This window comes from Siniperca chuatsi, linkage group LG14 (genome assembly GCF_020085105.1).
Source record: "Siniperca chuatsi isolate FFG_IHB_CAS linkage group LG14, ASM2008510v1, whole genome shotgun sequence".
Taxonomy (NCBI): Eukaryota; Metazoa; Chordata; class Actinopteri; order Centrarchiformes; family Sinipercidae; genus Siniperca; species Siniperca chuatsi.
In genome coordinates, this window is record NC_058055.1 from 8,202,557 (window position 1) to 8,215,988 (window position 13,432).

The 13,432-nt window shown below is 39.5% G+C and overlaps 2 protein-coding genes across 4 annotated transcripts; one reads left to right on the forward strand and one right to left on the reverse strand.

Annotated features, from left to right (window-relative positions):
* The first annotated feature begins 32 nt into the window (after positions 1-32).
* On the forward strand, positions 33-8,152 carry pcolcea (procollagen C-endopeptidase enhancer a). Its single transcript, XM_044221160.1, has 9 exons — positions 33-322; positions 3,224-3,332; positions 3,426-3,684; positions 6,179-6,303; positions 6,425-6,561; positions 6,650-6,987; positions 7,080-7,157; positions 7,236-7,406; positions 7,523-8,152. The coding sequence occupies exons 1-9, from the start codon at positions 234-236 to the stop codon at positions 7,651-7,653; spliced, it is 1,437 nt and encodes a 478-aa protein (XP_044077095.1). The 5' UTR covers positions 33-233; the 3' UTR covers positions 7,654-8,152.
* A 406-nt stretch (positions 8,153-8,558) lies between these two features.
* Positions 8,559-12,840, reverse strand: tmem88a (transmembrane protein 88 a). 3 transcript variants are annotated; one of them, XM_044221168.1, is made up of 4 exons: positions 12,320-12,840; positions 12,119-12,190; positions 10,697-11,007; positions 8,559-10,122 (listed from the first exon to the last, which is right to left on the reverse strand). In XM_044221168.1, the coding sequence occupies exons 3-4, from the start codon at positions 10,988-10,990 to the stop codon at positions 9,835-9,837; spliced, it is 582 nt and encodes a 193-aa protein (XP_044077103.1). In that variant the 5' UTR covers positions 10,991-11,007; positions 12,119-12,190; positions 12,320-12,840; the 3' UTR covers positions 8,559-9,834. The 3 variants fall into 3 exon arrangements, with proteins under 3 accessions (XP_044077103.1, XP_044077102.1, XP_044077101.1); XM_044221167.1 differs by lacking the exon at positions 12,119-12,190 and having other exon boundaries at positions 10,697-11,002; positions 12,320-12,839; XM_044221166.1 differs by lacking the exon at positions 12,119-12,190 and having other exon boundaries at positions 12,320-12,833.
* Between the last annotated feature and the right edge of the window lie 592 nt (positions 12,841-13,432).

Below are 13,432 nucleotides of genomic sequence, written 5' to 3' on the forward strand. Positions count from 1 at the left end.
TCCCTCCCTCCCTGGCCCCCCCTTCATGGCTCTTTGTTGCTGCTGTTGTCCTTTCGGCATCTCTGTCTGTCTTTCATTCTCGAACTCTCTCCCCCCTCCGATTTCTCCCCACTCATTCATTCTCTCCGCCCATCCAGAGCGAGTGGCCTCCTCCTCTGTCTTTCACCTCTTGCCTCCTGCTTAAATTTCTCTTTTCTGGAATAGTCTGCTTTGCTTTGTGTGCACGCTGCATCATGATGCATGTGGGCTGCATCTGGGGTCTCTCCTTGTTCCTGTCTCTAAGTTTAGGATGGACGAAGGCTCAGCAGACCAACTACACCAGGTGAGGTCGCAGTGTGAGGAGAATGTGTATGTTTGAGAAATGTGTGATGGAAAGTGTCTTCTTTAAATGAATCGTAATCTTCATTTATGTGACTTTGTTGAGATTTTAGGTGAGGATGCTATTCTTAGTTTTAACAAAAATCACTTAATTGAGTTCACAAGAGTCTGCAACTTTTGCGTGAAAAACACACTGAATTCTTTCCTGTCTCTGTAAGTGAATTCTTTCCAGTTCACTGTTTGATTGGGCACAGAGTTGTCCTGTTTTTGGCTCATGATGTGAGGCATGCTGAGTCTGCAGTGGCTGAGCCAGATGTTTATTCTTTTGGTTCTTCCTGTGGGGTCGAAATAGCTAGCTCTGGACATCTTGGCTCTTATCAGCCAGTGTCTGTCTTTGCTGGGGTTCTGCTGTCTGGGCTCATAGTTTGTGAGAAACAGTTTTTCCATTGTATCTAAGTATATGTTTGCTTCTTCAGAATGGAAAACGGCAAAAATATGTTTTTCTAACTTTCTTCTTGTGAAATGTCCTGAATAATTCAAACAACATAATTTTTTACAGTTGAGCAAAAAAAAAAAAAAAAAAAAACTCTCCACACCATAAGCAGACCATAAAATGCCAAAAATAATAACTTCATAATAACATGCATATTCATCTTGGCTCACAAGTGCAGTATACAAATGGGTCTTATGTATCCCTGCTGGCAACAGCCTGAACTAGGATATTTTCCCTTCTGTGAAATGAGCTTTGACATTCACTGGGCTCTGTGAGTGTTTGGAAAGCAACAGATTTTATAACATGAAGTGACACAATAACTAAAAGGTTAGGTAAGTCTGTCAGCTGTAAAATGTGCTTGTCAGCTATATCTGAAAAAAGCTCCCAGAACTTTTTTGTTCAGTGTCTTAATTTTTATGACTCTTAAGGAGTAGTTCCCTAACATTTTTAAACAATGACACCCATCCAGACTGCTATTTCTTGTTGTGAGCTGTGGCACAACTTCGTATTTAACAGTTTCTAATACTGTATGGTGATTCTGATGTTTATTGGTTAGATAAAAATGTTGTTAACGGATATGAAGCCTAATTTTTAATGTGATGAAACATAATTAAAATGTAAAAAGGACAAAAGGAAATCTTATCCAGAACTGAACCACTGCTTTAAAGTATTGGGATGGATTAAGATTATACCATGAGAAGTCAGTTTTAGCATTAGTGTTCAGAAACCATTACAGTTCAGTAACCAGATAATATCATTTAACTTGTCATAATATTTTGTCAGTATTTTGTTTTCTGTGCATTTCAACAAAAATGTGGATGGTCATGGATTCAGCTTGGTTATGTTTATATTGAAGTAAGTAAGACTTTACTTTGCTCATTGCTGATACCTGAATATCAGGTAATAATCAACAGTGTGTTACTTTTGACAATTCACTACCTCTCTGTAGACTCTGGAAAGCCTAACCTCAACCCAAACCACAACCGGAACCTCAGTCTTTAAACTCAACTATAATCCCAAAAATAAATCCTAACCCAAACACTAACCCATAACTATTATATCACATCGAACACTTCATTACTGTGTATTCACTTCATAGTGATAAAAGTGTTCAATAACAACTAAATAAAAAAAGACATGATCACATGAATAAATTGTGTAAAATATTTACATGAACCAACCATTTGTGAAATAACTGAAGAAATTATTAAAACTAAAGTCGTTATTATAAAATGTTATTTCATAATGTCACTTTTCATGACGGTGGTTTTGTCAGCCAATCACATGCCTCCTGCCTCTCTTAAGCTAGCAAGCTGACAACCAAATTTAGCTAGTTAGCTGCTGTTAGCTAACATTAGTGCAACAACAATCCTAAAGTTATTCTGAATTAATCAAGTAGAGGCATCTGCTGTAAATAAACACAGTACACAGACACAGTAATTAAACCTCTTTAGCTTTTAAGCCTTTACATTAGCTTAACAAGGCTTCTTATGCTATCTACCTAGCCAGCTAACTAGCTAGGCTGGCTTGTGAGCTTTGATTATTACTCAGTATCATAGTGAAGAGCCAGTGTTAGCAGTGTTAGCTAGCTCCTGTTGGTTTGAGTGACCACAGAGAAAGACTGTCTGTCTTCTTGCTCTTTACAGAGTTGTGTGTCTTTCTCTGAGGAACATAACAGAGGTAACTCTGAATTAATCAGCTAATGTTAGCTGTAATAAACCAAGCTCAAACCCTGTAGTTAGCCAGCTATAAAATGAACTCATTACTCATATTTATTTATTTATTCAATATTGAACACTTTGGGGCTCCATACGTAAAAATCAGTATCAGCACTTTACTTTTCAAATAAAGTGAGGCCTCACATCCATTTTAAGGCTGTAAAAGTTCATGATTGAGATGGCTGAGTATGAGTAAACAATGGTCTGTGTTAATAAATCAGCTTCATCTAAACATGTTCTTGCTAAGTGTCGACACAAATAACTTGATGGTTGTTTGACTATTTGTTCTATCCCTTTTGTTTTTATTTGCTTTAATCTTGGGTCATCTCATTACAGACTTTAATCCGAGAAATCAAATGCAAGAATAAATGTAGCAACGCAGCATCTACACCCTGTAGAGGCTAATAACTTGTGGTCTGACGGTCAGATAAAGAAAATCCTTGTTTACTTACAGTTCAGTCAGTTTTTCTATTAAATTCTACAATGCTTCAGCAGCCTGTGGGTTATCAGAGTTTAGAGACAGACTACTAAAGGAAGTCAGTCAAAATACTTATAGTATATATGGGAGTTGAGAGAGTCTCAGTGGACTTGTATTAATGCAATTCTATTTTCTCATAGACCTACAAAGCCATTAGTACTGTCCATGATATGCTCACCACTCTCTCCCCACTGTGTTCCTTCTCCTTCATCACAGGCCTGTCTTCTACTGTGGAGGAGACCTGGTCTCAGACTCAGGCTTTGTTGGCAGTGAAGGGTTCCCAAGCTTCTACAAACCCAACAGCAAATGCACCTGGCGTATCACCGTGAGTCACTTACCCTGCAACATGTCTAACTCCTGACTCCTCCCTCACTTAGTCTTTCAGTGTCTGAGTCATATACAATTTGTCTGTTTCCAGGTCCCAGAGGGAAACGTGGTCATGCTCTCCTTCCGCATTTTTGACCTGGAGGCTGATTCACAATGTCGCTACGACTATCTGGATGTTTACAACGGCCATTCCAACTTGGTGCAAAAACTAGGTCGCTTTTGTGGAACTTTCCGGCCTGGCACTCTTATTTCTACCACAAACACCATGATGGTAGAGCTGGTGTCTGATGCAGAGACGCAGGGTAGAGGGTTTGTGGCCTTTTTCAGTGGAGCCAAACCGTACGTAGATGGTATGTGGTTACATTTTAGAGTGATGATGAAGAAGTTTTTTTCTTTTTTCTTTTATGTCATGCATACAAATATGTCCAGCCTGCATGGGCTTACAACTCACCACAAATTATATAAACTAGAAAAATCCCTTTTACTGGTTGGACCATATGACCACTTACCTTCTGGAAAAAGACTGCTGAGGGTTTTTCACAACACAGCAACCCAAAATTTGTTCTTATTAATGGCTTATAGGATTTGTTAACCATTAATAAAGCATTAGTTATAACTTTTTAAGCCTTATTTAAAAGTGGTACAGAATATTTCAGGGTTTTGTTGAGCCATTTCATGAACAACTCACAAACGACTCTTAAGTCACTGTAGTGTTCACAATACAGAAGAAAATGGGACTTACTTTCTACTTCTCCCAGATCACACAGCTTGCATAGGGCCATAGTAGTGAAGGAAATAGTGGAATTTACTACCCAGGGCCCAGACATGGGGAGGGCCCTCAAGAAGCCTAAAATTAAAAGTTTTTATCAGCAATTTAATTTTTTTACATTATTAGCCTCATTAGTAAATTATTATTGGTGGCTGAATAAACCTTTTGACAGACAATTCGTTGTATCTTAAACATAATGGAGCCTCTCAGGGCTGCACATGGTGTAGTCCACTTCTGCTATATGGTCGGACACAAAACGCACTAACTGTGATGATGCTTTTGCAGCAGAATCAAAGACTTTTATATCTTTCAAGAAACAAAAGTCAGGTTGCCAAAAGAGAAAAGCAAGACAGGAGAGAGAAACAAAGTCAAAAGACAGAAGAGTGAACACAAATTGCTAGAATCTACCACAAAAGTAGATTGATCCAAGCTACATAACAGCTTAGCTTATCTTTTCCATAAATTACAACATTTCCCTCTCTCCATCTTCTCATGTTGCTGAGCTCATAAAGCTGTTACTAAAAGATGTATCAAGCAACTGTTTGCAGCAGTTTACACTGAAAGGAGATTTGCACCTTTTCGTATGCCTGGGGTATATTAAAAAGCTAAACAACCATGCAGGGAATGTCACATAGTTATTTAAGTAATACTGCTTAAAAGTGGTACAAATAGTTAATTACTGATAACCCTAATAACCACTGCTGATGCATGGGTTTGGTTTTTATTAAGTTATTTATACATGGGGCCACCCTGGTGACATAGAGGTTAAGGGGCCAACCATTAACCACAACGTCCCTGGTTTGAGTTCAACTATTCCACCTCTCTGTCCCCTCATTTCCTGTAATCTCTACTGTCTGCTATAATAAATTATAAAGACGGAAAATTTTGGTTATTTGTACATTCATGAAAACTAATGTAATAAGAGGTGGGGGGGGGGCACTCGTGATGCATGTGAACAGGGCCCAAAGTTTCGTGCTATGCCCTTGGGCTTGCACAATGTATTTCCCTCATGAACACTTTTGATTCTGCCAACATTAATAGATTAAGAATAGCTCTTAATTGCACAACTAAGATCTTTAACCTACATATAAGTGTGACTGATGTAATGTGATCAACAGAGAACCCAATTCTAACCGTAAAAAGTCATCAAGAAGAAAACATTTATTTTTAAGTTTAACTGTAGCTCACTCCAGTAATAGACACGAGGCACAAGGTCATGGTTAAAAAACAGGGTTTATTCCTAGGTCAGACCAACCTGTGACAACTGGGTTGAAAGGGAAAATATAAAAAGATACAATAAACTGAAATGCATATATCTATGTCTTGTATTCACAATTCATGCTCCTATAGCTATACAATAGGTAGCATATTCATAGCATATAGCACATAGCATAAGCTAACACACACACACGTCACACAGCATCATTTGCAGCTTAACCGTAAGTAGTTGTTCACTTATAAAAGCGTAGCATTACTTACCCGATGCATACACTCACGTAGCGTATCTAAATTATACACTTACATACTGTATATCATAGAAAAACATAACCGTAACATTATACTTGTATACTCACATGCTAGTGTAATTAAAGCTAATTCACTCGTGGCTAGTGGCTAGGCTAGGCTAGGTAACATGCAATATCTCACCGTATAGAAATGAACTTGAACTCAAACATATCTCGTAGGCTGCTTACTACTTAAGAGAAGTTAAATCTTGATAACTTCGTCCTTGTCTTCTCTAGGTTATATATATATATATATATATATATATATATATATATATATATATATATATATATATATATATATGTTAATATGCTTAATATTTAAACTTGGCTTGAAACTTATGCCATTCTTCCTTGGTGCTTCGCTTGCAAGGTTTTGACTAATTATGATGTTCAACAACACTAGATCAGCAGTCATTAATTCCACCTCTAGAATACTATATTATTATAGGTAGGAACCAAAAATAGCAAGATGGAAAACTAGAAACTAAACTGACAATATGAGGCAGTTACAATAGTCTACTGTTCATTCATTCATTGTCCTCATGAAGTGTGTACGACTTGTTTCAGACCAACAGTTCTGTGGGGGGAAGATAACAAAAGCCCAGGGAGAGATCAACACACCCAACTGGCCTGACAAGAAATACCCACCAGGAACCAGCTGCTCCTGGCTTATCACTGTGGAGCCTGATATGGTCAGCAACACACACACTCCCAGCATGCAAACATATTATTTTCCAAAGCCTTTACACACCCAACAAGGACAATAACAAGTGATCATTTAAAATGATAATTCTGTTTCTGTTTGGGTACCAGGTAATCCAGGTAAAATTTGAAAAGTTTGTCTTGGAGGCTGACACCTACTGCAGGTTTGACTACGTGGCATTCTTTAATGGTGGAGAGAAAGATGATTCACGCCTGATTGGAAGATACTGTGGCGATCAGGCCCCGCAGTAAGTGACAGATGTCTCTAAAGCTGTTTGTTGGCCTTTAAAGTCACATTAAATCTCATTCTCATAATTCTACCTGTCTTCTGTCCAGGCCCATTATGACAAGCGGCAACGTGCTACTGGTCCAATTTGTGTCTGACCTCAGTGTGACATCTGATGGATTCCTCGCCCATTACACCAGCGTCCCACGTGGTACTCATATACCAACAGTCCAATCAGGAGCCGGTACGAGGTCCATCCCCCAGAAACCTGCAGTCAAACCCGCTGCACCTGAGCGTCCTGCCACCACTGCACTGCCACCCGTCCCCACCACCAAATATGTGCCCACCGAGAAACCCAAACCAGTCAAGCCCACGAGAGGCCGTGGACAGGGCACCACAGGCCAGGACAGGAAGGTGGCCATTACAAGGCCAAATGGAAAGAGGCCTGGTGGGTGAAGTTATGTATACAGTATGGTTGTGTGTCATTCTGCAGAAGATGTATCTAATGTGCATTTTTTATGCATTTTTCTGTGTTTTTAGTCCCTCAAAATCCTCTGTGTGCCAAAGCCTGTAAAAGAGATGGAACCATCAAGACCAGTTTCTGTGCCAGTGAATTTGGTACGTTTCTTACCGTTCACATATGCAACAAGTAACCAATCAGATGTTGTGTTCTGACTGAGCCCCTCCTTTTTCCAGTGATAACCGGGAAGGTGACCTCTCTGGCCCCTGGGCCCCGAGGCACTCTTCTTGTTAGCGTCTCCCTCATTAAGGCCTATAAGGCAGGTCGACTAACAATCACGCAAGTCGGAGAGACCATGTCGGTTAAGCTGGTGTCACAGTGCAAGAAATGCCCGTTGCTCCGTAGAGGTATCAGCGTCTTGGAATTTACACACAAACGCATACACCGCAGATTATTAGCATTTCCATTTACTCAAAAATATAATACTGATCAATCTTTCTGCTCATTTTTTCCTTTCCAATAGGTGTCAACTACATTATCATGGGTCAAGTAGATGAAGATGGACGTGGTACCCTGGAACCTGGTGCATTCACAGCTCCATACAAAGCCCCACATCACAAATTATTAATGAATATCAACAAGCAACCCTGTTAACCTCACGTCCTTCCAGGCCAGGAAATTCAGATGACATATCAAACACACAAATCCAGACATTGCAATGTGAAATACAGATCTATTAAAGCACAATATTACAGTAAAACATAACTTTAGTTTTATCCACCATTTTAAAGAAATACAAATGTATTCAAACACATGCCAAACCTTATGTTTGTAATTTATACATGAATAAAGGTTTTATATCTCTTTCAAAAGGTTTGACTGCATACTTTGCAGTCTAGCTCTCTCTCCAACTCTGTCTCTGGTTCCACCTAGTGGATTCGAAGGGTAAAACTATTCAAGGTAAACTATTGCTAATCCTAACAACTTTTTTCCAAAGCAGGTCTAGATTTAAAATCCTGTGAGTTGACCAACAGCTATGTAGTCTAAAATCAAGGTCAAGTTGTCAAGTCCTACATGGGGATTGATGATCCCAGAATGTTTGTTTGTAAGTAAAATGAGAGCAGTACTTGAGTAAAATGTCTACAGTCTCCTATTCTGACATTGTGTTATTAGAGCTCAACCAAAAAATTCACTCTTGCTTCCAAAGCTTTGTTTGGTATCTATCATGACCTGGTGACCTGTCCAGGATGGTCTGGGATCAGCTCTGAAAAGAAATAAGCAGATGAAGAAAATGAATAAATAAATGAATTGATGTTCCTATGGTCCAAACTGACAGGACATTCCGACCTGAATAGTACAAAGTGAACAAATTACAAATACTGCATTATACATACATTATAATACTGCATTATATCATTGCTGTTGCAGTGACTGCTAATTATTAATAATGATCCAACTGTAAATTATCACATAAAATCATTAATCTTGTTGCATGTTCAGTTTTTCCACTATAAACTAACACATAGGACACACTTAATTAGATAAACAGAAAAGTCACAAACTGTATAACATTTTAATGTGTATCCTCATGTGAATATTATTACAAAATACATATAATATCACCAATACTGCACTAAAGGCGTGTCTTCTGAACTATCTCCAAACACAAAGGGCCAGAGGCCACATGACAATAATGGCTAAACAGAAATGTTCATCACAAAATAGAACACATTTTTGAACGTCAATTCAAGATACACTGAAGATATTTTTTATGAAATAGATTAAAACGGAATATTTTTTATTTTGTTTAATGAAATTAATATGGAATCTAAATTGACCCTCACAGTCAATGTATTTTAGAAGGGCAGAACAATCACCATTAGAGGTAAGTGAAGGTCAAAAATAAATTTAAACTCCTTTGTTTTTGAGTCATTTTTTGACATCAAAACCAGTTATTTGGTCTGACCTAAAATGTGTTATTATTTTTTAACAAATTATAATTTGACAGTAACACATTTTTTAAATAAATGAATAACTGAACTCACATCAAGTACATTTCAATGAATCTATGATGTGTAGAAGTCAGAATGAAACTATTAACAAACCAGTGATATCTCTGCTAATATACTGTATACAGTGTGCTTGCTGCTTCTAGGTAGAACTCAAATGGCCAGTGTGAATAAAGAGATAACCTATCAACCAGTTAACAGGTACCATCATGTTACACAGTAATTAAGATATCTGCCTACTCCTCGACTGACAGCAGCTTGTAACGTCTTTGGACATTAGATTTTTAATGAGAACAGGCAACATGTGTTTTGCAGATAGAGTCTCTGTGGAATAAAATAACAAGACAAAACCTTGCTATTCCTGTACATTATGATGACTGACATATTCTTCAATCCAAATCCACAGATTTACAATAATGATGTTGTATGGAAGTTTGCGTGGGACAAATATCTTTTACCCGTTTACCCTATTCAGTGTATTCTATACTTTTTTAAACTTCTACTCTTAAATGAAATTGGTTCAGTTCACAGTCCATCATGATCAGTTTGCAGGTGTCTGTGTAAAACACAAAGCTCGGCAGGTCGAGTGACACTATATTGTAAAAAGGTATAAAATACATTCAATAGATTGAAATTGTATATAAAAAGCAATACTGACTTCCAAACAATCTCTATAAATGATGAAAGATGATTGATTCTTTTTTTACAATGGCTTTAGAAATAGAAATACAATGGCAATTTGCTTTTAAAAAAGATCCAGACAACCCAGCTCTTGTAATTAAACAGAGATACATATTACAACCATGTACAATCCTCCTCTCCTCTCCTACACCCATACGCTACCCTTCCCCTCCCTCTCTGAAGCTCCCTGCTGGCCACAGCAGCCTCCCTCACCACCACCGCGGTGGTGTGAGGCGGGCAGGTTCTTGTAGACGGCGCGGCTGTAGGGAATGAAACACAGGCCCAGCTGGAGGTGTCGGGCCAGGCGGCAGTAGGCAGCGAGTGCCAGGACCAACAGAGGGGTGAGCAGCAGAAAGCCTACAACCAGCAGAGCCACGCAGCCGCCGTCATCCAGCACGTCTGAGCAATACAGAGATGTTCCATGGGGCTGCACCTGCAGAGCAAGAGGAGGGGGCATATGAATGAATAATGGCATGGATGACCCCCCACACACACACACACACACACACACACACACACACACACACACACACACACACACACACACAACTACCTCTAGTTCTTACCCCAGTACCATAGTACATACTAATTCTAAGGAGGTTTTGAGTATGTAGTGTGTTCACATTGGCAAAGTGAGTAATCAAGTACTCAAAAAACTCTGTATGCACTAAATATGCTGGATTTTTTAATGTGTGCTGTTGGGGTACACTATTATCCCACAATGCATTGCTCAAAGAAACCAGAGCAGCTTAGCCACAGCTGCAGAAAATTAAAATTAAGCTTCAGAAGATCCAGTACCAAATCCCTGGAAAAAACATTTTTCTTTCTATTTGTGTAGTTTAATTGGTGGTGGCAATCCCAAATCACAGTTTGATTGACAGTATGCATAATTTCCTGTTAGTACAAAAGATTTCTTGTATCACCAGTCTGACCTACTACTTTTCAGTTGCATCCTCTCACACTTCTCAGTCAAAGAAAGAAGAGAGATTTCCACAGGAGATTCTTACCGTGGAGTGGCAGAGGAAGCCGAATATGATCATGATAAGAGCAGGCGTGAGGATGGTGCCGAACACGATGCTGGCCAGCCCGGCGTTGATCAGGGCTATGATCAGATTCTGTGCAGTGACCAGGACAGAGCATGCCCAACAATCCAGAGAGCCCCTTAACTGCAGGGGGGTGTCGGTGGCTTCGCTGCCACCCAGGGAGTATGGAGGCGGCACCACGACCCCTGACCCCGCTCTGGAGGGGGACCCCCGCTCAGATACTGTCTTCTCCAGCGTCCCGTTCCGTGACAGACTCATCTTCCTTGTGGTCTACGCTGCAGAACAGAAATACTGTTTTTGACCAATAATTTTGTGTACCTAGCCAATATTCTGGATTGCAGTGGCTTTATTTTAACTCTACTGTTAGGAGTGAAAGTTTACATTTGGGGAAAATCTGAATTTGAATTTGTGTCTCACAATTATCAGAGTATTTTAAGTGTCTGTGCTTGAAAAATGATATCCATAAAAAAGTAAAATGTTCTCTTCCCCACATGCCCTGATTTCTTCAGTCTATCTACTGAAAACATGGAAAGCTAAAGAATGTTAATCCATTAAGTAACGGGTTCCTTAAAATAATGTGGTGAAATGTGTGGAAAGTCAACGCAGATAACTATACAGCTCTAAGTGCAAGGAAATGGGCTCCACTGACCCCACCTCCAAACTGCAGGACAACCACGACCCAGAACAATGAGCCAGGAGCAGCTGGAAAACTATGAAAAATCCCACTAATCACTAATCTGAGCGCCAGAACAATGCTATGACTTTTATTTAGAAAGAACAAATGTTGTGCTACAACTGCAACAGCCCTAAACATTTGCACGTGACAAATTAAAAGTGATGAGAAAATGACGGGGGCGAGTTCCACCATTTCCCTCTGCTCTTGAGTGTGTTAGCTGCTACTGTTATTATGCCAAGTACCATGTGAACACATGGGTTTTACAACACATCTTTCATTTTTGTTCTGCCTGTCAACATCATTTTAAGTAAATTACAGTTCACTAAATTCGTACCGCCCCCTTCCATCATCAGCTCGCTTGTTTGTGATGAAAATCTACTCTAAAACTTCATTCATACACATTGTATGATTTTAGAGACTAAAGTGTACATGAACAAAGTCTCTTCCAGTGTCACACAGTGGGAAACGAAGGATGTATAAAAACCATCAGAAGACTTTGGATTCTTGGGAATGAGTTTTTAGAATTTGGCTTTTTGTGGTTTATTGTCTTTTCTTTAGATTGTATAAACAGCAATACAAATCAGAAGATTCTGATTTTTCTTTTAAAAGATGTGTATAGGTTCTCCAACAACCCTGTGGCCCTGTACCCTGTGGGCACATGTCAGCAAAGTCTGTCTTCCATTCAATCCTAGAGCAGCTCAAACACTTGCCTTTTGATGACGTTGTCAATACAGCCTTCTTGTTTCCAGTTTGATCAACTTCAGAAATCCTGAAAACTAGCTCTCCAGAATCACAGGAATAACATTAGTGAAGAAACATATTCAGCTCTTTTGTTTGGGCCAGGATTAGTATTCTTCTGTTTCTTCTGGTTTTATTAAAAAAGAAATGGTGATAGAGTTTGTTGTACTCACTGTGCGGTAAACCTGACGATGTGTCCTCCTGCAGTTCGAAGGTGGCAGCAGATGATGAAAATCAGTGAGTGGTCAGAGACAAAGAGAATTTCAAGAATTTCCTCCTGATGTATGTCTTCTCTGTTTGAAAATCCAGATCTTGAGGGTGAAGGTTTAGTTTCTACTACTTAACCAAATCTTAAAAATCTTCTCCTTTTGTGTTCTGGTCTATTTCCAAAAATATCATCAGATATCTGTGAACCTCAGACCTCTTATAGAGTGGGTCAGAAAAGAGCTCTGCAGACATGAGGCAAATTCTGCTTTCCCACTGACTTCAGCGCTTCCTTCCCTGACATTCTGTTTCCTTGCTCCGACTCCAGTTTGAGATATGATTCAGTGTGTAAGTGGTTACCTAGTGTGCATGTGTGTGTGAGTGTGTATCCTGTGTTGCCTCTGATGCGTACGCACAGAAAGCAGGCTGGGCTGTGTTAAAGGCTGCTGTTGTGTGGGCAGGGGAGCAGTGGAGGTTTTCTGTGATAGCCCCTGGAACCAGGGGGAGGGAGGAAGAGTGTTTATTTGGGTAGATTAGAGGAGTCGTGGTATGCTGCCCAATCCACAACACTATACACCCTCACTGAGGACTTTCTCTACTCCACTGTCAAATACTGATGTATTTCACTGATGTAAATGATGTTCAAAATTCAAAACAACTGAGCTGGATTTATATTGACATGGCATCCTCACAAATTGCCAGTAAACCAATTATGTGGCTTTACGATTGTGTTAAGATGTAGGCCATCATACGCTACTGTACTGATGAGGGTGAACAATATGGCCGCACTACTCAACTACTCCGGTAAAACACAGACCTCTGAAATAAGAAGGTAAAAGGCAAGCCAAAGATGCTTTAGATTTGTCTCAGAAGCAGGAATGACAGAGGAGTGTCCTTTGACCTTTTGATGAAAAACAGATCTCCGCTTTCAGAAAACATAAGGAAATGAGGATGGAGGGGGGAACACTGATTAATTTAGTGGGGAAAAGAGGCTATCATGGGACTGATAAGAAACCAGAGGGGCTCAGTTCAAAGAGTGAAATTAGTATTTTGATGTGAAGTCTCACTTTTTCATCCCACTC

Excerpts from the sequence above, each read along its gene's own strand:
- pcolcea (XM_044221160.1), top strand. The coding sequence starts at position 234 with ATGATGCATGTGGGCTGCATCTGGGGTCTCTCCTTGTTCCTGTCTCTA. Across the intron at positions 3,685-6,178 it reads AGCCAAACCGTACGTAGATG|ACCAACAGTTCTGTGGGGGG; the intron begins GTATGTGGTTAC and ends GACTTGTTTCAG. Across the intron at positions 6,304-6,424 it reads TCACTGTGGAGCCTGATATG|GTAATCCAGGTAAAATTTGA; the intron begins GTCAGCAACACA and ends TTTGGGTACCAG.
- tmem88a (XM_044221168.1), bottom strand. The coding sequence starts at position 10,990 with ATGAGTCTGTCACGGAACGGGACGCTGGAGAAGACAGTATCTGAGCGG. Across the intron at positions 10,123-10,696 it reads GCTTCCTCTGCCACTCCACG|GTGCAGCCCCATGGAACATC; the intron begins GTAAGAATCTCC and ends CTTGCTCTGCAG.